At 38.5% G+C, this 27,043-nt stretch overlaps 1 protein-coding gene across 1 annotated transcript in view; it reads right to left on the bottom strand.

Moving 5' to 3' along the window:
- LOC126191735 (ubiquitin conjugation factor E4 A) overlaps positions 1 to 27,043 on the bottom strand; it is a 116,008-nt gene that overhangs the window by 6,063 nt on the left and 82,902 nt on the right. Inside the window, exons 8-9 of the mRNA XM_049932548.1 lie at positions 6,152 to 6,314; positions 5,741 to 5,945 (exon numbers count right to left, since the gene is read on the bottom strand). Coding sequence (XP_049788505.1) covers positions 5,741 to 5,945; positions 6,152 to 6,314 — 368 coding nt within the window. The remainder of the gene's footprint in view (positions 1 to 5,740; positions 5,946 to 6,151; positions 6,315 to 27,043) is intronic.

Raw genomic sequence — 27,043 nt, 5'->3', positions numbered from 1 at the left:
CTTTTCTATGAAATAACAACTGCCCTCTCAAGACTGAACTTGTACCATATTATTGCCTCATACTCTCCTCTACAACAGGAATATGAGTGTGTCTTTCCTAAATAGCTAGTGAGATTGACTACTGGTTTTCAGAATTGGGATTAACATGGCTTCTTTCCACAAGTTGGGAAATACTTCTGACAGTCAAATTTCATTAAAAAGCTGAAGGATGGCCGCTCTCCAACCACTGGTTCAACTACTTTCACATGCTGTACATTATCAGGTTGTGACCAGGCACAGTATTACGAGTCGCTGATACAGTTTTACGAGTTGTTGAAAATGCAGAATCCAGGTCCCACGAGCAAAATGGTTGGTGATATTCCTCTATGTTGTTGAAACAGTTGTCCCAACCACCCCTCTCTTGCATTGCACAATGGTAACAAAATATTAGATCCTTGTTGTAATCAGTTGTGATGTGCTTATATTATTCATCATCTGCCTGGACACTGATCTCAGAGTTGTTAGGAGGTATCCCTGCTCTGAGCTATTATCAGGGGTTGTGAGTGCTGCCTGAAAATTCTCTTAGTATCTTTGCATACTTGCAGCTGTGTATCTACTGATGGAGATGGAATTCAGCAATTCGTGGCATGACCTCTTCTTACTCTCTCTAATAATTCTCCTCATCTGAAAGACTGTGAGGCTTTCATCTGGAGGTCACTGCTTGAACCTTAGCATAACAAACCATCTTTCCTTTATAATCGAACTACTCTCATTATTCCACCACGGATCAGTTGCCTCTTAAGTGTTCTTGATGACTTTGGGATGGACGCATCTTGGATCACAGGTGTAATGTGATCCACCCAGTCCTAGGCACATTCACACTGCTCAAAATCAGCTAACTGGCTGTAAAATGTCCAGTTATTCTTTCTGGAAATCCATCTTGGTGATTTTTCAGGACCTGCTCTGTCTGGAAGACAGATCCTTATGGGGAAGAGATCACTTACACGAAAGTTGTGATTCATCTGCCACTGAGCAGTGTCTGCAAGAGCAGATGAGCAGAATGTGATGTAGACAATCCTGTTGCAGTGCTGAAATGAGTATCTTGACCCATGCTCATTAATATGATGTCTTTATCATTTTTTGCTTTCCGTTATTCCTTAGATGCTCCTATATTCTTGGAGATTTTGTCTTATGCAGCTAAAAGAAAGACTGTTAGTATTTTGCCATACACATTCCACTTCTTTTTATTTGTGAAGCATATTCAGTGGCCTGTAATACATGTTTATTTTGTGTGTGTAACTAGCTGACAAACTTGTCATTGCCCAATTACTCATTTTGCCTAGTTTCTGTTTGGAACAAAAACTGAACTGTGTTTGACTCAACTGTAGGAGTGTCTTAAGAATAAATTTATTGAAACTTTATGTATGAAGCAGCATTTTTTCATGCATCTCACTGTTTATCATCATATCTCTTGAACTGTGTGTCATAAAATGATGTGTTTGTGTGGCTGCAATGTTGTGAATAGTGTTAGTAGCAATGGAATAAGAAATTGAAACGTCAAGCATGATGTAGCGGTTTTTCACTCATCTCAGTGTCATATCTCCTGAATTGAGTGTGATATCCTGACATAATTATGTAGGTACATTTAGCAAGAAATAATTTTAAATGTCAAACATGGTGTGGTAACTTTCAGGCAACTCATTGTTTATGACGTGATATCCCTCACAACTACGATAGGGAGGTAGTTCTTACCCCGCAGCAATTGTTGCTTGACAGTCAGTGAGGAAGAACAAGCCAATGAAGTTTTGTGAGCTCCACTTTGATGCACAGACTAGGGCTATTGATAAAATATCGATATTAAAATGGCAATATCAAGTGCCAATATTTTTATTTTATGTTATATTTTTTCGATAAATATTTGAAATTGAAGTAGAACATAATTTTACTTTCACTGTGTGAAATAGGCTATGTTGAAAGCTCAAAAAGTAGTAATACTATCTTTCTCTTTAACTGTGTGAATCAGTTATATGTGGCACAAAAGGAGAAATCTGCACAGGGAGGTGGCAGTGTGAATGAAAATGAAATTTTAGTAGAACATAATTTTACTTTCACTGTGTGAAGTAGTTTTACTACTTTTTGAGCTTTCATCACGTCCTATCTTCCTCTTTAACTATGTGAAGCAATTATAGGTGGCACAAAAGGAGAACTCCAACTGCACTGGGAAGTGGCAGTGTGAGTGGAATAACAAGATTTCCAATGTGAAGAAACAACACACCAGTTGCATTAAAAACAATTTTTAACACACTTAGTGTGCTATTTCTTTACATCATCATTCTTCACAAAGCTATTGCTGAAAATGATGAATAAAAATCTACATGACAAGATTGGCTGTTGCAGTGGGTAGAGACGTGTGAGGGGAAATGCTGACTCAATTGGTGCTCGGCATTATTAACAGAAACTGCAACTTTTAGCCTCAGTTTTGACACTACAACTGCTTGGTTGCTGGCATTTGCAGAAATGAAAAGAACAGTGAAGTCAACACAAAGTGTTGCAGACAAATCTGATATGTGACGAAACCAATAATGGATCAATCAGACACCTTTTATTGTGCCACTTAGGTGTGGTTACCATCGTTACCAAAGTGGTTATCACCAAGTGTGAATGTGCGTCATTTTCTTTTCAATTTTTGCTCTAAGGACGATAGGCAGGCTGCTAGCTTACTGTTACAGAATATCTCATAATAAATCAATACTTATATCTAAAAACAAAGATGATGTAACTTACCAAATGAAAGCGTTGGTATGTTGATAGACACACAAACACACACACAAAATTCAAGCTTTCGCAACCCACGGTTGCTTCATCAGGAAAGAGGGAAGGAGAGGAAAAGACGAAAGGATGTGGGTTTTAAGGGAGAGGGTAAGGAGTCATTCCAATCCCAGGAGCGGAAAGACTTACCTTAGGGGGGAAAAAAAGACAGGTACACACACACACACACACACACACACACACACACACACACACACACACATATCCATCCACACATATACAGACTGGCTTGTGTCTGTATATGTGCGGGTGTGTGTGTGTGTGTGTGTGTGTGTGAGAGAGAGAGAGAGAGAGAGAGAGAGAGTATACCTGTCTTTTTTTTCCCCATAAGGTAAGTCTTTCCACTCCTGGGATTGGAATAACTCCTTACCCTCTCCCTTAAAACCCACATCATTTCGTCTTTCACTCTCCTTCCCTCTTTCCTGATGAAGCAACCGTGGGTTGCGAAAGCTTGAATTTTGTGTGTGTGTTTGTGTTTGTTTGTGTGTCTATCAACATACCAACGCTTTCGTTTGGCAAGTTACATCATCTTTGTTTTTAGATATATTTTTCCCACGTGGAATGTTTCCCTCTATTATACTTAAATCAATACTTAAATATATAGCTCTAAAGCCGGCAGTATATTTAGAATGTGCAGCTGATATTTTTATGGGCAGGTACGTCAATATTTTTTACGTCAATATATCGACACTTTTATTTCAATATATTGAGAGCCGATATTGATATGTTTTTTAAATACCGATATTTTTAAAAATATAAAAATATCAACAGTCCTAGCACAGACTTGGGTGAGGCGTTGGTTATTGTGAAGAAGGAGAAGTTTGTTAGCATTTTTGTGACGATCAACATACTGAAGTCGTTTCTTCAGCTTCCTGAGGGTAGCAGAAAACATGTCAGAGTGGATCATGGACCATGAGGGAGGACATCAAACACAATAACCCTGCCTGCAAACGTTCGGTTCTGTGATAACCATGATGCACAAACAGAAACATGGGGCCAATGAGGCCTCACAAGAAGAGAAGAAGGAGTACAGGCCGTCATAGGCATTTTGCAGTGTGCTTCCACGCGGCACAGGAAGCCAGCAACTGTGGTGTTACCTATATAGGTTTCTATTACATCCCGTGTCCAGTGAATATGGAATGAATCCCAGCCTTACAAGTACTGATACAATGCTTAAATGTGAGGACATCATCACTTCCTTTCAGAAGCTTTCATTTTCAAACTGGAAGACATTAAATTTTGAAGAAAGGGTGTCCACCACTGGCATTGCATTCAAAAAGTTAATGGCATTACATTCAAAAAGTTAAGTTCAAAACACATTCTGAAGTTCGGGGTATGAGCAGCACAAGTGGTGCACCTATGATGGTGCTTTTGTTCTGCCAGCAGAATTAAATGGCCTTCAAGCTAAGATATGTGAGATACAGCCCTCAAGTTCTTTTTACACATTGTGTAAATTTAGTATTGCAGCAGAGCTGTTCTTGTATAAAACCATTAAAAAGCTGTTCTTGTATAAAACCATTAAGGATTTTTTTGTCCATACTTCAGGATATTCCTGCTTTCTTCCACTGGTCCTTCAAATGCACAGCAATTCTTGACAATATTGTTCGTAAACGTATATTCCTTCCAGCAGTCAAATGAGACAGAACTGTAATGCTAGAATAATATCAACCATTCACGAAAACTGTCCAGGACTAGTTAACATTTTAGATGAAATAACTGACAGTCCAGACTCGAGTGCAATGACTACAAGACAAGCCTGTGGTTTAAAATATACCCTCCTAGATCGCCCCCCACCTCTCTCTCTCTCTCTCTCTCTCCTGTGTGTGGATTTTTTTATTTTTTAAAGCTTATTTTTTTAAAACACTGAACTGCTTTTCAACATTCTACAGAAATAAACCAAATATGCGGTGTTTTGCAACAATGCTGTCTCGGAATGCATAGTTTGCATGAAAACCTTAAGAAATTAAGATAAGTTGATTGACATTTTAAATCCACGAAACTCTTGATTAATTTGCAAGGTGAAACTTCGATGAACAGAGCTGAAGTGATGGATAAATACACTGACTAATTTTAATCAAAACTATGAAAAGGACTAGTGTCTCTCACTCTTTTTGTTGGGGGTGTGTGAATATTCCCAGGTGGAACAACCACCCTCTTTGGAGTGCTGTGTACTGGATTTGTCCTCCCACGTAGCTACAGATATAAAGGTCCACCAAGACAGAGCCCCAGGTTCCTCAGGCATTACCCTATTAATGACTGTTATGCCTCAACATTATTATTATTATTATTATTATTGCTGTTGTCGTTATTGTTGTTGTACAAGTATGTAGCATCCCACTATCAGGCCAGTTAAGCCAAGCATCCCATTCCCCGAGACACAATTTTCCACAACTGTGCCCCCAGTGTGGTCACTGAAACATGCCCATATTTAATGGATTAATGTCTGGTAGTACTCACTAGCTCCTAGTTCAGAACATCTGGTTCGCCAAACCTGTACCAAGGCAATGAAGGCTGAGCTCACTGAGGTGCCTGCCGTTTGGCAAGATCCGGGAAGTATGTGCGTGGTTTACTGCATGCCACAAATGTGGTAAGTTTTACCCCTCACCTCTACACATGTACTGCAACACTGAATTAAGCAATCTAAGGGTCAATATTTAATTGAGAATTATGTCTCATGATGCTTTTTTTTTACAGATTTTTAATAGATAAATTGCTCTGAGTATTTTCTGCTTCAGTTCAATTATTTTTATCAGTTTACATATTTTGTGCATTTCTTTCTGCAGACATTTGTCCAATTGTAAGTAACGTAAATGACATGCTTCAGTTAACAGTTGCCCAAGGATGAAGAGACAGCTGGATAAAGAGACAGCTGGATAAGACCAAAAGACATGTTGGAACTGTACTATTATTATAACTGATTTTTTCACTGTACCTGGCAATTGTTGAGCGATCAACAGTTTTCCTTGATGAAGGCAAGATCACAGGATCCATCATTAGAGTAGACATAATAGGGTCCAAGAATTCTTCAGGTGCTTCAGCTAGTATCTCCTCTTCAGTTTTTTGACGAGAAGCCATCATAGCCACTTTGCTCGCAACTAACTGTAGATCGGTGATAAGAGCACCCCCTCCAATGCGAGCTGTTTAATACATCAAGTATTATTCACCGTAGAAAAGTAACTAATTTCTCTCTCCCTATTTATTTATTTACCTATCATGGGCATAAACATATACAAACTCGGCTAAGAAAAAACAACACTATTAAGTAATCTTCGTATGATGTTAAATTATATCTTCAATTAATGTATTAATTCTGCCCACATATAGATAGCTACATGCTGATTACCTAAAACATCCTCAGCTAGCTGAAAAAGTTGTGGACTGTAGGAACGACCATCAGAGGAGACTGCTGTGCAGAATTCATCGCTGTTGTATAAATGCACATATATCTTGCAGATATTCATTACGATAGCTGCAGGGTCAAATTCATATTCTTTCTGATCTTTAACCTGTAACAAACCACACAATAAAATGATGGAAAATCCAGGATGGAATGGGACAGTATTATGAAAAGGAAAGTTGCTATGCACCATATAGTGGAGATGCTGAGTCACACACAGGCGCAATAAAAAGACTGTCACAAATAAGCTTTCGGCCAGCGAGGTCTTCATCAAAAATAAGACGACAGACAGACACACACACTCATGCAAACGCAACTCACACACATGACTGCCGTCTCTGGCAACTGAAGCCACACTGCAAGGAACAGCAACAGTGGATGATGGGAATGGCGACTGGATGGGGGAATGCAGAGGCTGGGACGAGGAGGGAGAGGAATAGTAGGGGAGGGGTGGGGGACAGTGAAGTGCTGCTGGGAAGCACGCAGAGATGAGGTGGAGAGAGGGTAGGAAAGCTACATGCAGTCGAGAGGTTAGATGGGAGGCAGGGGAGAGGTGGGGGGGAGAGCAGAAAAGGAGAGAAATAAAAAGACTGGGTTCATTGGTGGAATGAGGAATGGGTAGTGCTTGAGTGAGAACAGGGAAGGGGCTAGATGGATGAGAACAATGACTCATGAAGGTTGAGGCCAGGAGGGTTACAGGAATGTAGGATATATTGCAGGTAAAGTTCCCTCCCTGCACAATTCATAAAAGCTGGTATTGGTGGGAAGGGTGCATATGGCAGAGGCTGTGAAGCAGTCATTGAAATGAAGGATGTCTTGTTGGGCAGCATACTCAGCAACAGGGTGGTCCACTTGTTTCTTGGCCACAGTTAGTTAGTGGCCATTCATGGGGACAGAATGCTTGTTGGTTGTCATGCCCACACAGAATGCAGCACAGTGGTCGCAGCTTGAATGTCACTCGGTCTAACCTCCTGACTACACTTAGCTTCCCCACCCCCTCTCCACCTGATCCCTGCACTCTCCCCAGCAGCACTTCACTGCCCCGTTTCCCTCCTCGGCCCAGCCTCCACCTTCCCCACTCAGTTGCCACTCCCATCAAGCACTGGTGCTGCTGCTCGCAGTGTGGCTTCAGTTGGTGGAGCCTGCAGTCAGAAGTGTGAGAATTGTGTTTGTGTGTGTGTGTGGGGGGGGGGGGAGTCTAGTTTTGTGACATTCTTTTTGTTGTGGCTATCTGTGACTCAGCATCTCCACTATATGGTGAGCAACCAACAAAATACATTTGTTTCATTAAAGCAAATCAGAAAAACGAAACACAACAAGTCTGTGTTACAAAACATGTGGCTTCTTGTGGAGTGTCTACAAAGGTAAGGTAATCAAATTTTTCATGCCTTAGAGTATAAATAATTTAGAAGTAAAGGAGACAACTGATTGAATAGCTGCAGTGTTGAATCATTGACACGTACACAAAAAAAGAATGAAAACTTGCTAGCTTTTGCACAGATCCTTTAACAAGCAAAAGCACTGGCACACTTTAGGTGTGTGTGTGTGTGTGTGTGTGTGTGTAAAGAATCTGTCCAAAAGCTAGCAAGTTTTCATTCTTTGTTGATGACTCAATGCTTCTACTATTCCGTGAGTGGTCTTTATTCACCAGAACTTTCTGTGCCATATTTACAACTTATAATACTGAAGATGGAGGTAAAAATGAATGTTACCTGTATGTACTGTGTAACTGTTCAGTCTGTTATGCAACAGGTATTAAGAAGGTAATCATAGTCTGCATATAGATATATGGGTATGCGTCAGTAACTTGAAGTCATGGTGATGATGATTACAATTTTTGGATGAGGGCCCTTGACAGCACTGTTACCACTTGTATTTGCTAAAATATTTTGAGCTATGATTAACTATTAAAAAACAATAATAAAATCTGATACGATCTTCCATAGCTGCTCAAAGTCACAATATAATACTAACTCTCAATGAAATATGCAAAACTAAAAACTCTGCACAAATATTGCTTTAAAGTAACACAAGGAAAACTAAAAAATAATATAACAGAAAATTGTATCTCGCTTACCGCTGATGAAAGATGAGTACCCTACCTCAAAACAAATTAAATATACCTTCTTAGAAATTTAAAATTTCAGGGCATGTACAATTAATTTTTTTCCCCATTTAATACTGATTACATAAGGATTATCCACAACAACAGGAGGGCACTCTTTAATTCCTCAATTCAGGATACATTTCACATACAAAGATACAAAAACATCAATGCTTGGTCTTCTAGATATATGAGCACTCATCACAGACAATGTACATTCAACCAATAATGTGAAAATCCCATCTACTATTCTTGAAAATGTTTTTTGATACACATTAGCAATGATAAAAATTCCTGTCTTCTAGCAGAAGCTTTAAATTTTTGACATTGTTCTAAGGCTTAATGTACCACTCCTCATAAGAGATGTCATTATCATTCCTAAATTCCTTTCTTCTGTTCTGTACACACAGTCTGTCTACATTGATGTGTTTTTCCTGAATTAGGATGGAAGAGCATATTCTGAACATTGCAGAGAGGTGGTGCAGCTAATGAAAATTTTTGTTGTCATTTTTTTCTTTCCTTGCAATAATTTTCAAGACACAGGTGAAATTAACACTAATTAAGCTATGTAGCAAAGTATTGGTGCATTTGACTACGTAAGTCCAGCAGACAACCCAAATCGAACTTCACCTCTTTCCAGTTATTCCATCACTACTTTTGCAAACAGTGCCACAAACATTATCAGCCCTGTCATGCAACCACATGATGAATTAGAGTCATTTACTAACTGCCTGCAAAACAGTATGTCCTTTCTTTAGATACAATTTTTGAATAGTGGTCACTATATCTCAATATTCTTGCTCTGTATCCTTTGATATCACCAGAGACTTCTACAGAAACAATGACAGCTAGAGCACACAGCCTGCCTCACAATCACATGACTTTTTAAAAATAATAATGATAAAAATCCAGATTTACTTTTCTCAGAAGAAGTGTATTGCCTGAAGAATAACTATTCTATGAAATGAAGTAGACTCTCATCTATATACAGGGTGTTTACACTCCTGGAGAACCGTGAAATCTGGGAGACACCTAGGAATTTATTATTATTATTTTAGTTTTCAGCTAAATTTATATAATTTTGACTGGTAAGAACTGATACTCTAACAAAGAATTTGGCTTTAGCCCATTACTACAGAAGAATACTGCAGCAATAAAACATAAATGAGAGAATAACATCAAAATAAAACTTTAGTTGCAAAGAAAAAGTGCTATTTACAACAACACAACACAGTGCAAAGGCTTTAGGACAAAGACTGTGCAATACTTTGTAACAACAATCTGCTTACATTTTTAACACACCACGGGAAAACATTGCAAATGGCGGTTTGAGAAGTGTTACTTTCAAAGCAAATCTTCTTTTATGCGAGACAAATTATGTTACATGTGAGAATGTGCAATGAATTTCTTAAGTGATGGAGCATTTGACTCTTTCAAAACCTAACACTTTGTGGACTAGCCACTTAGAAAAATTTCAGGCCCAGAAGACAAGCCATTTAAGCAATCATTTAAAATTTTACTGGCACATTTGTGTTTGATATATCCAGGGTGTATATGACCTGGGAATTTATCATCCAGGAGAAAACCGGGAAAAATCCGGATATTTTTTAGAATTCCGGGAATTTTTCGTTGCTTTAGTTTTCAGTTAAATTTTTGTAATTTTGACTGGTAAGAACTGTTACTCTAACAAAGGATATTACTGTATCCTGCTACTGCAGAATAATACTGCAGCTTTAAAACATGAACGAGAGAAAAATGAAAATAAAACTTAAATTGCAAAGGAAATGCACCATATAAAATAACACAGTGCTCGTACAAGCATCTGCAAATAGCAAAATGTGTCAAAGGCTTTCGGAAGACTATGCAATGCTTCTTCTTCTTCTTCTTCTTCTTCTTCTGCTTTTACGGCCTCATTGGACCACTTCAGTCAATCATTTCTGGTCCTCTTCTTTGGTATTTTCCCCTTCCGAGTGGCCCAGTATCTCTTCATTCGTTCCGATGCTTTTCGTCGTTCCTTATCTGTAAATACCCTTTTCATTGTATGTCGTTTGTCAATTTTTGGTTTAAATCTTATTTCTGTGTCCCTCAACTTCTTTAAATTTGGCGTTTTGTTCTGCAAATCATCCAGAGTTATTTCCAGTTCTTCCATATCCTCTCTTATTTCCTTAAGCCATCCTCCTTGTTGTTTCAAATTCCAGAGTTTCTCAATAATTTTCCTTGATAATCTGGTTTCTGGTGTCCTCAGAATGTGACCACAAAAAGAGATCCTTTTCTTTCGTATAGTATCAGTGATGGGCTCCAGTTCTCTGTATACCACTTCATTTGGAACTATCTGCCATTGCCCAGCTTTTTGATATTTCTTATTTATGCATGTTCTAGCAATTCTTCTCTCTACTTTTAAAATTTTGTCAATTCTGTTTTTCTGGGTGACTTTAAAAAGAGTTTCACTTCCGTATGTAACCTCTGGTTGAACCACCGTCTTGTAATGTTTTAATTTTGTTTTAATTGATAGACATTTTTTATTGTACGTAGACCATGTTAGTTTTTGAGCTTTTATCATTTTATTAGTTCTTGCTCGCCATGCAGGTTTCTCGTCCAATTTATGTGTTATAATTTCACCCAGGTATTTAAATTGTTTCACTATTTTAATTTCCCTATTGTTCACTGTGATGTGATCTATTACAAGTGGATCCGTTACCATTATTTCAGTCTTTTCAAATGATATCTGGAGTCCTAATTTTTGTGCTATATTTTGTAAGCTTGTTATTTGTTTCGTGGCTTCCTGAATATTATTAGCTAGTAATGCTAGGTCATCAGCAAATCCCAAGCAATTTAGGTTTATTTTATCTTTCTTAGTTCCAATTTTAATATTCATAGGATTTTCCTTGTACCATTCTCTCATTACATATTCAAGAGCACAATTGAATAGCAATGGTGATAAACAATCTCCCTGTCTCAACCCTGTTTTAATCGTAAATGGTTCAGATATTTCTGCTCTAAATTTTACTTTGGATTTGGTGTTTGTTAAGGTTAACTGTATCATTTTTATTAATTTAGGATGAAGTCCAAAATTCCTTAATATTTTCATCATTGAAGATCTATGGATGCAATCATACGCCTTTTTGAAATCTACAAAGGTTATGACTAGTTGTTTTTGCCTTCTTTTGTAGACATCCATAACTAACTTCAAGGTGATTATCTGTTCTGGGCAGCTTCTCCAGGGTCTAAATCCTCCTTGATATTCTCCCAGTTCCAGTTCTAGTTGATCTTTACAGCGGTTGTATAGTATTCTTGACATGATCTTATATGTGCAGTCCAAAAGGGAAATTCCTCTATAGTTGTCTGGATTTGATTTTTCTCCTTTCTTATGTAATGGATGTATTATAGCAGTAGTCCAATTTTCTGGTAATTTCTCTTCATTCCAGATTTTTACTATGCATTGGTGTAATGCTATCTTTACTGGTTCTGCTGCATATTTCCAAAGTTCAGCAAACGTTTGATCTTCTCCACTTGCTTTGTAGTTTTTGAGTTCTTTCAAAGCTCTGTAGACCTCATTAATTGTAGGTGGATTTATATTTTCTGCTGGTGTTTTAATTGGGGTTTCTGTGTTTATCTGAAGAAGTTCTGGGGGATCTTCACAATTTAGTAACTTGTTAAATGTTTCTGCTAGAATTTCTGTATTTTTACTATTGCTATGGGCTAGGTTATTATCTTTATCTTTTAACATTAATGTTGGAGGATCATATCTTTGTAATTGTCTGCCAAATATTTTGTAATAGTCTCTTGAGTTTGTTTTTTCACTATTTGTTTCTATCATTAGAAGTATATCTTTTTGGTACTGACGTTTAACTCTCCTTATTATTTTTTGTGTTGTCTTCCTTTGTTTTGTGAGTTCCAAATATGATTTTTCTGTTTTTTCATTTTGATGCCTTAACCAGGCTTGGTGTCGATCCAACACTGCTTCATCACATTCATCGTTCCACCACTGGTGTTTTTTCCTTGGATTTATAGGGGCAACTTGTTCAGCTATTTGTTTCAATTTGGGAATTATTTTTTCCAGATCATCTGTTATTTTTATATCCCTGGTTTGTGCTTCATAATCCTCATTTTGTATCAGTTTATGAGGGTTATAGGTTCTCTTCTTCTTCTGGTGGGATTTTTTCTTTGCTAATGGGGTTAATTTAATTTTAATTTTTATCATGTAATGATCTGATCCGGTATCTGTCCCTCTCAGTACTTTCACATTGTAAATTTCCTTGTGGTAATTCTTATCCATGCAGACATGGTCCAGTTGCCATTCTCCTTTTTTCCAGTCTGGATGTTTCCAAGTTTTTAGTTTACTTGGTCTTCTCTTAAAATACGTCGACTTTGAGATCATGTCATGGTTTCTGCAAAATTCCACTAGTCTTATGCCATTTTTGTTTGTTCTTCTTTGTGCTGTCCATTTCCCTATTATGTCTCTATATCTCTTTTCCCTTCCCAACTGCGCATTGAAGTCTCCAATTAAAATTTTGATGTGATTTTTATTAATGTTATTCGTCATTTGATCTAAGAGCTCCCAAAATTTTTCTACCTCTTCTCTGTGTTCTTTTTTATTATTTTTATCATTTGTCGGGGCATGGGCATTTATTATTGTGTACATTTTATTTGCAGCTTTTAGAGTTAATGTTGAGAGCCTGGGAGATTGTGCTTTAAATTCTATTATGGACTCTATTATTTTCAGACTCACCACGAATCCTGTTCCAAATTGTGGACACTGTTTCATGACTCTTTTCCCTGGTATTCCCTTATAAATCCTATATCCTTGTGATTCTATCGGCTCCTGATCAGTATTTCTCATTTCTTGAAGTCCGGTTCATAACAACAAATTGCCTTCAATGAGGCTGACGTCACAACTGTTTACATTAGACTCAGTTAATCAGTTACAAGCGAGCTCATGCATACGCGCACTTGAGTCGCATATGAGTAGTACCTTCTCCCACTTCTGGTTACAGAAATGTGGCTGTTGGATGTGTAAGCAGCAGTAACAGCAACCAGCCACATGGTACCTGGAAAAATTCCTGGCATTCCCAAGCTGCCAGATTCACGCGTGTGCAGCAGGCCCGGATCTAGTGGGGAGTGTGGGCAAACCGGGGTATCTGAACTGGGCGGCAATTTCAGGGGGAGGGGGCAAATTCACATTCTTGAGAAAAAAAACCTTGTTTCACAAAGCACCTAGCATCCAACGCACGTCGGTCTATCGATTATTCATATGATTTTGAAATGCATCCCTGCTAGTTTTTTAACACATTCTAAGTTTATTTCTGAATGAATTATAAGTTGATGTTTGAATGCGTGCATAGTGTACATGATGTCTCTGCCAGGGGAATCCTCATCACATCTAGAAATAAACTTTCCTGCAGACAAAACGGGATGAGGCTATAGAGCAGAATAAAGCCGAACCGGTGAATGCCAAGTGTTGCTTGTTTATGTGGTTGATTCGGTTTGCGAATGTTCAGCGTTGTTATAATTACTGGCGAAACCCCTAGATTCAGACTACCAGAGTGGCAATAAACAACTAACAGGTAAGAAAGATTACGTATTATCTTCTCGGTGTATCGAAGAAAATGAAATTTTGACAGAAATTTTTTGGCCAGATCGCTACACAAGACAGGGCCAGCTGTAGTCCCTGGCTAGCAGCCACTTACGTTCCATTCTGGAAGTAGTGCGGAAAATGCATTGTACGAACATGTAATAACGCCTAACCAGAGAATAATCGCTGGATAACTAAACCGGTGATTGTGGCAGGGTTAGTGAAGTTAACCGGAGAATGAGTTTTGACAGTCGTAGGAATAGTTACAGAATTAGTGATGACAAGACTGTTTGTTGAAACGAGGAAGGAGAAGAAACTGGGACATCACACAAATTATGGAAGAATATGACGATTCCAAATTTATACAAAAATTTCGTTCTACTACTTTTCGGTCTCATGCATGAGAAACTGGAGCATATGAATGAAATGTGAAACTATTTCCTAACGTAAAGCTCTTTGCTTGTAGTAGGCCAAATAGGTATTTCATATTGTTACTTCATGAATTATATTCTGCCGTATTATAAAAATGATCATTATTGCCAAAACAGTCTCGCTTATTTGGTGTGTGTTACAATTGCTGAAATATTAGAAAGGCCTATTTTGTTTTCTCCAGCACATAGTGACAAAATGACGTAATCAGGTCGAGAAACCACACCAGTCTTGGGTACTATTTGTATTAACAGCTTTTTCAGTATTAGACAACGACATTTCTATTTCTCATGTAGCAAAACGTTAGAGAGAAAAAATCTAGGCCCTAAGGATTGAAGAAATGTGTACTGTCTTGCCTGTCTCTTGTCTTTACTGGTTTTATGTGTCCTATATTTAATTTTATGTCACACAGAAGAGCAAGTTATTAGCTAATAGGCAATAAAGAGTCCAGTTTTTCTGAAAAGTTCTTGTTCTCCTGGTTACAAATAATCCTATCCAGTATTAAAAGTGAGTTTTTTTTTTTTTTTTTTTTTTTTTTTTTTTTTTTTTTTTACAAAAAGAGGGCAGGATGTCAAACCGGCCGACTGGGAGCAGGAGAGGCACTACAGGACATTTAAATATTTCCACTGTCCTGAAATAGTTTGATGGCATCCATTACAAAAAATACACGTTTGAATTCCACAGAGTGAAATACAGTGACGTGCAGTATAACAATGTTGTTTAAAGATGTGTGGCACCACACTGCACACTTACGACCAAATAACGTGTCTTACATTTCCTCGAAGGTATATCTTTTATGTATCAGACTCTTCAGTAAGATGTGCGCTACAAAATGAACTTATTTTTGAAAAGTCTTTTTTTTTTTTAATTTTTTTATGTTCTGATGCACAGAGCAGTCTGAGTTATAGTTGGGAGGGGGGGGGGGGGGGGTTAGTCTCCACGTGGCCCGTTTTTACGTTTACTGATTTTTCTGTTTCCTCTTCATTTACTGCTCTCACATCAAATGAAAACAAGACAGATTTCTGTGGCTGGGAGCTATCAAGTGAATTAAAATACATTCACATAATTACGGAAGGGTAAACTATGTTACTAGTTTCCGATTTTATTCTATTTCCACCTTTCTGACAGTCAAGCATTAATCGCCTTGCAGAACAATGAAGTTATTTTTGTCAGTTTGATAAATAAATTTGGCTTTTATTAAAGCTTTCCTGCTGAGGTAGTCAATTTATTCCACACTATTGGCTGGTTTCAACTGTTCACTGCATTTCAGGTGCATGTTTTCATCTTCTAGCATGTATGGCATTATGCCATAATAAAGAACCAAACATGAGATAATACAATTCTGGTACTCCAAGAAAATTTACGTCCTGAAAACCACACTGAAAAGCTTAATATCTGGTCGAGGCCTACGTCATTGAGAATCTGGACATGCGAATGTGCACTGTAAGGCGAACTATGCATTTTAGTATGGCTCACGAAATTCTAACGCTCTTGGAGTATCCTCTAATGTCTTGTTTCTTTTATAACATAATGTAAGATCTTTTAATGTTTTACACGTACGAACATACTTGCTTCCTACATCACCGTAGCTGCGCAAGCGCGGTGATGCCTCTTATCTGGCACTCTCTGACAACTGCTGAAATGAATCTATTTCTAACAGGTCACGGGAAAATATTGCGAATTGTTGTTCGAAAGCATTCAAAGTAAATTTCCAACATTATAATTGAAAGCTTAGCTTCTCTTGTAGCTTATTAATCTTCAAGACAAATGTTATATGCGGAAGCTTTGCTTTTCTTGTAGCAACACTATGTATATTAATTTAACCCTTAACTTATCCTGTAGGTGGAATTCGAATTTATACTTTCGTAATATGAAAATATGGAGCGTACATGTTGCTGCACATCAAAGATCTTTCCAAAACATGTTTTTTCCCCACTGAGTATCATTTTCTAAAGTGCCGGGAAATTCTACACTGCTGTATAAAACCATATCCTATCAAAGGATAAGTTTTACAGTTCCGAGGGAAAGTATACTGTCACTTAACATGGCAAAAGCATATTTTTACCGTATTTTTAACCGGGAGATGTGGGAAAAATCCGGGAATTTTTTCTCCTTGTCCACGTATACACCCTGTATATCTTAAAGGTTAGCACATGCTAAAAGAAGACCAAGCTTCACGGTTAGTTTTTCATATTTATTTTATAGATTAAAAATTATGCAATAACGATGGTAAAAAGTATAATTATCCTTAAAAAAAAAAAGTGCAAGGTGAGTTCTTGAGCAATTTCACATGTAATCGGCTTTTCTCTGGAAAAGCCAAAGTGTTCAACAGAACATGTATTCAGCCAGGTAATCCATGAAAATGTTTGCTGCACAGCAGTGAAATTTACAGTTGTGCTTGTCAGAAATATTCAGCTGCTGCAATTTACGCTGTGCCCTTAGGATCCTGACAAAGCACGCAATCAGAAAAAACAGCAAAACATTTTTATGATCATTAAAAGGTTAGCTTTTACTGATGAAAAGTATCATGTTGTAGTCATATTTCACGTAGCAAGACTACAAATTATCATGCAATTTTTCCCGAATTTGAAGTTCACTGCCAGGCCATTCGGAGCGCTACTACGGTCTCTGCATCCTTATTATAACACAGGCATCGCACTTCTTATATTTTCGTATTCTGTGTTCAGAAACTACCATACTGTATTTAATGAATTCATATTTATTCTTTTATAATACCAAATTGTGTAGCATACGTGTTGCCGTGCATTAAGGATCTTTCCAAAATGTGTTGCTTTTTGCTGGGAGTGCTGTGAAGTTCTACAGCGGTTTATAAAACCTTTACCATTCAAAGGATTTCTACATTTAACAGCTCTAAAGGATAGTATATTGTCACTTAACACAGAAAAAAATGTACTTTCATATGGGATATAGTGTATTTTTATGCAGAAAATTATTTTTAACAGGGAAATCTGGGATTTTTTTTTCCTGTCTGCATATACACCCTGATATACAATTTAATTATTGGGGAAAAACACTCTAGATCCAGCATATTTTACTGATATTTTTTGGAAAGCTTGTACTCATCAGATGATAAAAGTAAGGCAGCACAATTCATCACAATGAGAATCAACTAAAAGCAGTGTCTTCATCTATCTGAAAATAGGTGTTTTTTTTTTTTTTTACTGATACATTATTTAGTTGACAACTTTTTTATGTGAGCCATGAATATGCATAATGTGGAACAATTGATACAGGTCATGTTCTTCCTATGTGGTCATGTAGGAAACAATAAATTGTACAAATAATTGAAACATTACAAAAATGAGGATCTTATGAGCAGATAACAAAAATAGCAGTGCATGCTCCTCAGTGAAAGTGATCGCTTTAGGATGGCATTCATTTTGTGACCAACAGAATATATTACATGGACAGACTGTTCCTGCAGAATGCTTACTCTTATTGGCACTTTCATCTTAGTTGGAAGACAATTCACAAATTTCCCACTTTGCACCTTCATGTGTGCTGTATGTATGGCTGAAAGTTGGGGTAATGTTGTCCTTCCTTCCTTAATCTTACAAACTAAAATCATAAAAATTCTTTCTATGACTTTTAATACTAAAGATGCATTCTAAGCTGACATTTAGTAAGGTGGCTGATGGAAGTGCCTGAGTCAACTGGAGTCTAACAACAATGACTGGCACTGACCGATTTCTTGTCACTGTCAACTTAGCTGTCAGATCAATCGGTCTTTGGCATGCCTAACATATATTAATTAATAAGGTGATTTCAACATTGATTACACATAACATGCAAGTGATAATCCATGCATCACTTTAGTTTTCGTAGATGGAAACTGGCTAAATACAGTATTGTCTTGTAGCTGGACTGGTAATGTCTGGAAAGCAGGCCATACAAATTGACATCATTTGATTTCTACTGATTTAGATGGACAGCTTAAATCTGGGTGGCCTCCTGGTGATTTGAATCCTGCCTTTTGAATCCAAAATCAGTGCCTTAACCATAATGCCACCAGGAAAGCAAAACTTAAGACGTTTGGCAAAAAGCGATAAACAAAACAAGCGATTAGGGAAGTCCTGAAACTGAAGATACGCACAAAACAGTAAAAACTGGAACATGTCTTCCGCAATAGCAAAACAGTTAATGAAAGATTAGGTAACCCTACCTGGCACAAAGGATTGACAGCAATATGGCAAGCTCTCTCTCAGATGATTCAACAGCTCTTTCTACTGGCAGTCTATCCCTTCCTGAGAAATAGTTGTTTGAGTGTCTGCAAAAGTGTGTAAGAGTACCACACCTTACTCTCCTATACTCTGTACAGCGTTGGGTATTTCATGCACTGGAGGAGTCAGCTGAGTGTGCAGTTTGATGGGCAGAAAGTAGACCACCAAATATATCCATGTTCTACATAAGGAATAGTTGTGTTGATTTGGATCAGTGCACCCAATATGATTCTGAGTAAAGTGGGATTAACTGAAGTGAAGTATTCAAGGTTAAATAACAAGTACACCATTTTGTTACACTGATTTTTGTTTATTGTGAACTAATTTTTGGCTTTACCTGAGAACCAGTGTCCCTTCCAGATGCTAGTCAATTGTTTCCTGAAGATGGACTAATTAGCCAAAAACTAGTTTGAAATAAACAAAAATCCTTACCTAAGAATCAGTGTCCCTGCAAGATACTAATAAATTGTTTCCTGAAGATGGGATAATACGCTGAAAACTAGTTCGAAATAAACAAAAATCAATAGAACAAAAACAGTGGACTTGTTATGTAACCTTAAATATGGAATTGTTTTACCAAGAAGTAACAGAAGAATCCATAAATACAGTGAATGGGTCCACAGCTGCTGTGAATTTCTTGAGAGAAATCTTTTTCCCTATATAGGCAAATGTATTTTAAAGAGTTGGGTTGCGAAACAGTGACAAAACTCACTTAATGGTCATAATTTTTCCTTTTTAAATATGGATTTCACATCTGAGACAGTTGTGCCCATAACTACTACGGTTGTGTGAAACCACTGTTAGGGTCACCATCATATGCTGTGATGTGTGAAATACACCATGATATATGCATTACCTTTTTTTCCTTGGTAAAGTGTTTATTTCAAAACAAAACAGCCTACACAGGAAAGTGACTTCCCTCAAGACTTCCCATATGATACTTGGTTTGTCAGGAAACTTCAAATGCTGAATCAGATGTAAACTCTGCAAACCTATCATCTGATTTCATTGTGCAGTTATGGTCATGCTATGGAGCTGTTACTCTTGACTCTCCTCATATTGGTCTACAATGTGTACTGATTCTGTACCAGAACCATAGCCAAAGCCCTGTAATGACACTGAGTGCCATGCATACAATTTTGCTGAGACAAATATGTGACTCACCCATTTGCAGTCATTGCATACTACAAATTAGTGTCCAAATGATATCCTTTTTACTGTAACAAAAAACAATGACACATGACCAATGTTCTATTATGGTTCTTATTTTTAAACGATTCTGTGGGAAGACATTCCATTGCATATACATTTAAGGCTTGGCTAATATAACTCTCTGACTATGTATCTTAAATCCTTATTTCTAACACACAGAAATCGTGTTGGTCACACTGTGCCAAGTCCAATGTGACTGGAGAAATGTGCTGATTCCTGTATAAGGTGGGTAAAAGAATGGACCTGCAAAATTACAAACCAATATCCCAAACAGCGGTTTGCTGCCAAATTCTTGAGCATATTTTAAGTTCGAATTTAGTAAATTTTGTTGAGACAGGAAATCTTCTGCTCAGGAATCACCAGTGATTTAAAAAGCATAGCTAAAGCAAACCACAGCTTGCTCTTTTTTTGCCTGATATCCTCAAAACACAGTTCGCTCTTTTCTTGCATGATATCCTGTGAACCATGGATGAAGGATAGCAGCCGGACTCCATATTCTTAAATTTCTGGAAGCCATAAGATACAGTGCCCCAGTGCAGACTGCTAATGAAGGTGCAAGCATACGGAACAGGTTCCCAAATATGCAAGTGGCTCACAGACTTCTTAAGAGTGTCCATCAGCGACAAGGGTATTGTCAGGAGTGGTTTAGAGAAGTGCGATACAATGGCTCTTGTTCCCTGTATACAGGGTGTCTCTTCTAAGAGTTGGTAGGCACATTTTCTCTGGTGTTTCAGCAGATATTTGCAATTATGTTTTTTCATTGTGTAGCTGGAGTCAGCCTGATCAGATAGTGCTCATCATGTCTTCCTTGTGAGGTACAGTGTGGACGAAAACTGTCAGTTTCTTTCTCAACAAAATGATTTTTGAAGTGGAATTTTACAAGCCCATTCACTAGAGTGGTCCCGGATTAGTCTAGTGTGGTACTTGTTTTATCAATATGTATTAAGAAGGATAGTAAAACCTGAAGAATAATCAGTACTTAAGCAGCTAAAACAATGCCCTGGCCTGTGCTGACTGCTACTTCCAAGCATGCCGTGCTACTGAGTTGCTGCTGTTTATTTTTCATTGTTTACTGTCCCTTTTAATACATATTGATAAAATAAATATTTCACTATATTAATTTGGGAGTGCTCTATTGAATAGGCACATCAAATTCTGATTTAAAATAATTCTGTTTTTAATGGGAAACAAACTAAGTTTTTTTGTTGACAATGGACTCACATGAAAAACATGATGAGCACTATTTGTTCGGACTGACTACAGCTACACCACATTCCATTCTACAGCTGATGGCTGTCCATATTCGCAACTTTGAATACATTTAATGTATGTAGAAAAATCGTCTAAGAAATTCTCTTTCTTGTAAAAAAAAATTTTGATTTGAAAAAAATGTTTTCATTGAGTTTTTTTCCCAAAACTGTACTTACTTTCTGGACATGCCTCATAAGTGAACTGACGAATAGGGTCAGCAACAAAATATGAGTGTGTTTGATGCTGCTGCCTTAATGTACAGAGAAGTGTTGTTGAGTGACTGTAGGAGGACTTAAACAGAATATCTATTTGGTATGATGAATGATGGCTTGCTCTAAATGTAGAAAAAAGTAAGATAATGTGAATGAGTAGAAAAAGCAATTCTATAATACTCAAAGACAGTATTAGTGGTGTGCTGTTTGACAATGTTTTGTATATATATCTAGGTGCAATGTTGTGAAGTGGAATGAATATGTAACATCAGTAGTAGGCAAGGTGAACAGTCAATTTCCCTTTATTGAAAGAACTCTACGAAAATGTAGCTCAGCTATAAAGGAAATTGTATACAGAACACACACGACCCACTCTCGAGTACTACTCAAGTGTTAAGGATCCCCACAAGGTTGGATTAAAGGAAGACACCAAAGTAATTCAGAGGAGAGCTGTTATATTTGTTACCAGTAGGTTCGATCAACACGTATTACATCTGCTTTGTGAATTCAAATGGGAATCCATGGAGGGAAGACAACATTCTTTTTGTGAAACACTACTGAGAAAATTTAGAGAACCAGCATTTTCAGCTGATTGCACGACAATTCTACTGCTGCCAACATACATTTTGTGTAAGAACCACGAAGAAAAGATAAGAGAAAATTAGGGTTTGTTTGGAGGCTTGTAGTCACTTTCACTTTGTTCTATTTACAACCGCAACAGGAAAAGGAATGACTAATGGTGGTTTAAGGAAGCCTCCGCCATACACCATATGGTGGCTTGCAGACTATCTATGTCGAAGTAAATGTAAGGATAAAAGAAATAATGGTGCACTCATTCATTCACAACCTGACTTACTTTGGTTAGGCCAATGATACAATCAGGGTGAGACATACCTCCAAAGTTGCCCATAAAAGAATATTAATAACCAACCATTTCTTTAGCTAAGTGTTTACCTTGATACTGAGAGGATTTTTTTTTTCATTTTTTAAAATTTTATTTATTTATTTTACAGAGGATTCTATAATCCTCACAATCTAGATAGTTAGTCCTGTGAGAAGCTCACCATCTAGACGATGTAAAATACTAGTAGGAAATAAGACTCTTTGGCAGCCAGTTTAGCTTCCTGGGATCTTTGGCTTGCACAGCTCATTCTGAACAACTGTACTGTCGACATGCATTTCTTTGTACATCTGTGTTTAGTTATGAAGTGTGTATTCATTGCATTTACTAGCATTTTTCTTCTTCCTGTGAGCATTCCCAGCTAGGATTCCCACAGTGGTGACGCCAAAACGAACAGCAGCCACTACTTGAACATAATAAGTGTACTTTGTCGAATTGTGTTTGTTTCGACAGTGGAGACATCCCATGATCACAATTTTTAAGAGCGACTTAGACAAATTGGTGGCTCACGTAATGTCATCTACCACCTGGATCACCCTATGTTACGTATGAAACATGAAAGTGACATTTTAAAGTGTTGTACCTTCAACTACAACAGTGGTGAATGCTTGCATGAACAATTTGTAACAACTTTTGACCTCCTTGTGAGTTCAACGATGAGTTCACACCAACAAGACAGTATTTTGCCAACTAATTCAGGTCTACACAGCCTCACCTCTTGCAAACTTAACAGTCCATCCACATTGGGTACAGGCCAGCCAAAGCTACTTGTAACCTCATACGGGGATCTGTAGTCACAGACAGCACCCAGCCGGCTGTGCCACAAGAAAAAATTCTCATGTTTCAATCCACGTTGTGCAAGGTACCAGGAAGCTTGTCCACGGTCGCCCTCAGGCTACACTTCCCAGAACATCAATGACAAAATTTCTGTGGAACATATGTAAAACTGAGGTTTCATCCTGAACTACTGCCTTTCAACTAGAACACCCTGCAATTAGGTTTACAATCATCAACTTCCTATTACACAACTACAGCACCCTTGATGACACTTCTAAGTTCGTGTAACATAGGGGAACATGTCCAGGTCATCAGTGACATCACACAAGCAACCTCCGGCCAAGGCAAATTGCCACTGTGAAGGCAGCACTGGTCCACCAACTGGTCAGCGTACTACAGCAACAGTGGTGATAGTAATTCACAAAGAGAGATTAGGCAACAGGACACCATCTCAGCTTTGATAACATCTCCGTACATCAATCAACTTGACTGTCGTGCCAGAAAACATGCTATGGACACTATGGTTCTTCAAACTATTGCCTCTGACTTGACTGGCAGTGATCACGCATGAGAGTGAAACGAACACAACATAGTCCTGGCTGCCAGACTTTTTCTGTCCTGCAGCAATGACACTAGAGGGATGTGACAGACAATAATGACCACCTCCAGTATGACATGCTGCCCACAGCCGATGCGACCTGAGCAATTACGTACACTCATGAGACTGATGTAACTAGCCTCCACCACGAGAGCAGCGACCTTGAGCCAGCCGCGATAGCCACGCCCATGGCTGACAGTAACATTCCTTACACAGGTGAGCTGATGGGACAATATTTGTGTTGGTTTCACAATTGCTTTTGCGATGGGGCATGCAACTTCAACAAGTAGAGCAACCACACAAACACTGTTCTTGATCACACTGCACTCAGGTAAATCACCTACAGCTAAAACATGGGCCAAGCTAGTTTTGCACCATTTCTGAATGACATAGTAGATTGCATGTGTTACATAACTCAAAAAAGTCGATACTGCCTCATCGACACAAGCACAGAAGTGAGGACCAGCCCCAGAGAAACCACCACCAGCAGAGTTTGCGACATCTGCCGTCTATCTTCATGTAGCAAATGATACTCCCATCAAACTTTTTGGAATTGTCATATGCACCAATGCTGTCAGTTGGCATGAGAAATTTCCATGGCACTTTCTGGTCACTGATGTTTGATATTAGATCTTGAGTGCAGATTTTCTCCATTAATTTCATTTCTCCCCAAATTTACCATGAGGTATCTCAGGCAAAGCAGCAGCAGAGAGCGGATATCCACATCACTAGCAGTCTGCCACCACATCCACAGGCAGTTCAGGAAGAGCAGTTCAGGAGGAGTCTATTCTAACAGCATCTTCCTCAATCCCTACACATGACATCCATCTGCAACCCTCAGACTTTAGAATTGGAAATACAAAAAGTGATAAAGCATTATGAAGGAAGGGAAAAGCAAGAGCTCAAAGGCTTCGCAGTGAGAATCTCGAACTGAACACAAAAATACTTTTGTTAGGTAGCAGCACTTAAGGCAGCATGACTGAGACAGTACCTGTCCTGACACCAGCAAATGACACACACAGTTAGGACACTGCACAAGTCATCTCCAATACAGGTCAGTACAGTGAATTTTTCCAACAGTATACACACATCTCCAACTTGTGCTCCCTGTACTCCCCAGATGACAAATGTGGCATTTAAGTGGAGAGGTATTGGACACGACACCAAGTCCACGACCAACGTGCACGGACTGGCACCAGACAGACTATGAACAGCTAAAACTGTTATCCACAAATTACTGCAATCTTGCATAGTAGAGTGTTAGATATCCCACCCACACACTTGGTTCCCAAAAAAGACGGAACATACATGTTATGTGGTGATCATCGGATCATCAACAATTGCGCAGTACCTGATAGTTACCCGACACCGAACATTCAAGATTTTACTTGCAACTCGGAAGGTGCTTCTGTGTTTAGTGTTCTAGACTATAGAATGTTTACCTGCAAATTCCCATGGCTACTAAGGATATATTCAAAAGAATGAAAACACAGTTCAGCCTCTCTCTTCAAATTTCCTTTTTACTATGCATACCTGGATGATATATTAGTTTTTTGGCATCTCTGCAAGAACAAGAGGAACATCTTACACTCACTTATGAGACCCTTGAACATTTCAGTGCAGTGATAAACAATGACAAATGTTAACTTTGACAATCCGGAGTCACGTATCTGGACACTGTTAGTCAAAATGGGGTTCAACCTATGACTCAATGTACAGAACACATCTGTCAGCTTCAATGACCCAAGAATTATCATGATCTGTGGTGATTTCTCTGCATGGTTAACTTCTATAGACATCACTTGCCACATTTACTGCAGACATACAGGCACTGTTGACAGCCTTGTTGGCTGGCAGAAACACATGTGGCAAGCAGGCTCTCATTCACTTGGACCCTCATATGCAACAAACATTTGATTGAATTAACCTTAGCTTTGTACATGGTACATCTACATCTACATTTATACTCTGCAAGCCACCCAACGGTGTGTGGTGGAGGGCACTTTACGTGCCACTGTCATTACCTCCCTTTTCTGTTCAAGTCGCGGGAAGAACGACTGTCTGAAAGCCTCTGTGCGCGCTCGAATCTCTCTAATTTTACATTCGTGATCTCCTCGGAAGGTATAAGTAGGGGGAAGCAATATATTCGATACCTCATCCAGAAAAACGTTAACCCATCAAATGCAAAAGCTCATTTTCAATTATCTTTTACGTGAGTGACACTCAGAGCTGTGCTACAACAGTCAGTCGCAGGCAAGCAACAACCATTACACTGCTTCAACAAAAGCTAACTAATCCTAAAGGTAAGTGATCAGCTTATAATAGAGAACTGCTTGCAGTGCAGCTCTTCAAGGATGACAATGAAGGTAGGCACCCACTATTTGCACAGACCACTGACATCGACCAGATTCTATACTTATCCAGCAGAAGACTGTTTTTCTTGCCATTTCCGTCACCTTGATTATGTTGCACAATTTACCATTAACATTCAGCATTTCAAGGCGGCCAATAACATGGCCGATTACATATCTCAAGTAAGTGCACTATCAGTTGACATCGACAATGACAAACTCAAGCAAGGCCCAACAACAGGATACGCAAATCTGCAGTCTACTACAAGATATTATGACGTGTCTGAAGCTCGAGCAACACACTATCCCTGGTTCCTCCACGCAAGTCTGGAGTGACATGTCACAAAACCGCCTCTGCTTGCTAGTGCCACTCACTATGAGAAAGTCTACTTTCAATAGCTTGCATGGTCTGTCAGACCCAAGAGTATGCCACACTACTAAACTTGTTACAGACTGATTTGTTGGACTGGATGTGAAGCACGACTGCAAACTGTGGACCCAACCCTGCATGCTTGCCAATGCTACAAGGCTAGTCAACAAGGGCGACATGAAATACTCAAAGGTCAGTTGTAATGTGTCCCCCCTTTGAATTGGTTGGCCTATTGGAGTCAGAAGGTTCCTGGTATATTCTTTCCACGAACAACCGCTGGGTTGAGGCAGCACCCTTTTCAGACATAATGGAGGATTCAAAGTAAAGGCTTTTGTACAGTTGTGGAAAGAGTGTTTCCGCTGCCCAGCATCCATCACAACTGACCAAGGCTGTCAATTTGAGTCTGCAGTATTCTGCAAAGTATGTAACCTTTGCGGCATCCAGCACTGCTGCAACAGTCTACCATCCACAGAGCCATGGTTTGGTGGAAATCTGGCATCAAACATTCAGAAAGCATTTATGTGTCATGGGGGCCAGTAGACACATTTGTTACCCTAGGTTCTTTTAGGCAAGCATTCCGCGTTTAAAGAAGACCATAGTTCCTCTTTGTTAAAGATTTTATATGATGAGCCACTCAATCTACCAGCAGATTTCATCTTCCTGGTAAAACCACCGATGACTACAGAGCTACTAGCTCTAGTCCGGTAAATGAAACAACACATTACACAACTAAGAATACTTGTTCCCAGCCCCATGGCTCACCAAGAAATTTCATGCACAAGGCTTCAGCAGACTGCTAGTACATCATGTTATGGGGTGA

Source organism: Schistocerca nitens, chromosome 1, assembly GCF_023898315.1.
Source record: "Schistocerca nitens isolate TAMUIC-IGC-003100 chromosome 1, iqSchNite1.1, whole genome shotgun sequence".
NCBI lineage: Eukaryota > Metazoa > Arthropoda > Insecta > Orthoptera > Acrididae > Schistocerca > Schistocerca nitens.
Note: the sequence above shows the minus strand (reverse complement) of the source record. Positions and strands in the feature narration are given on the sequence as shown.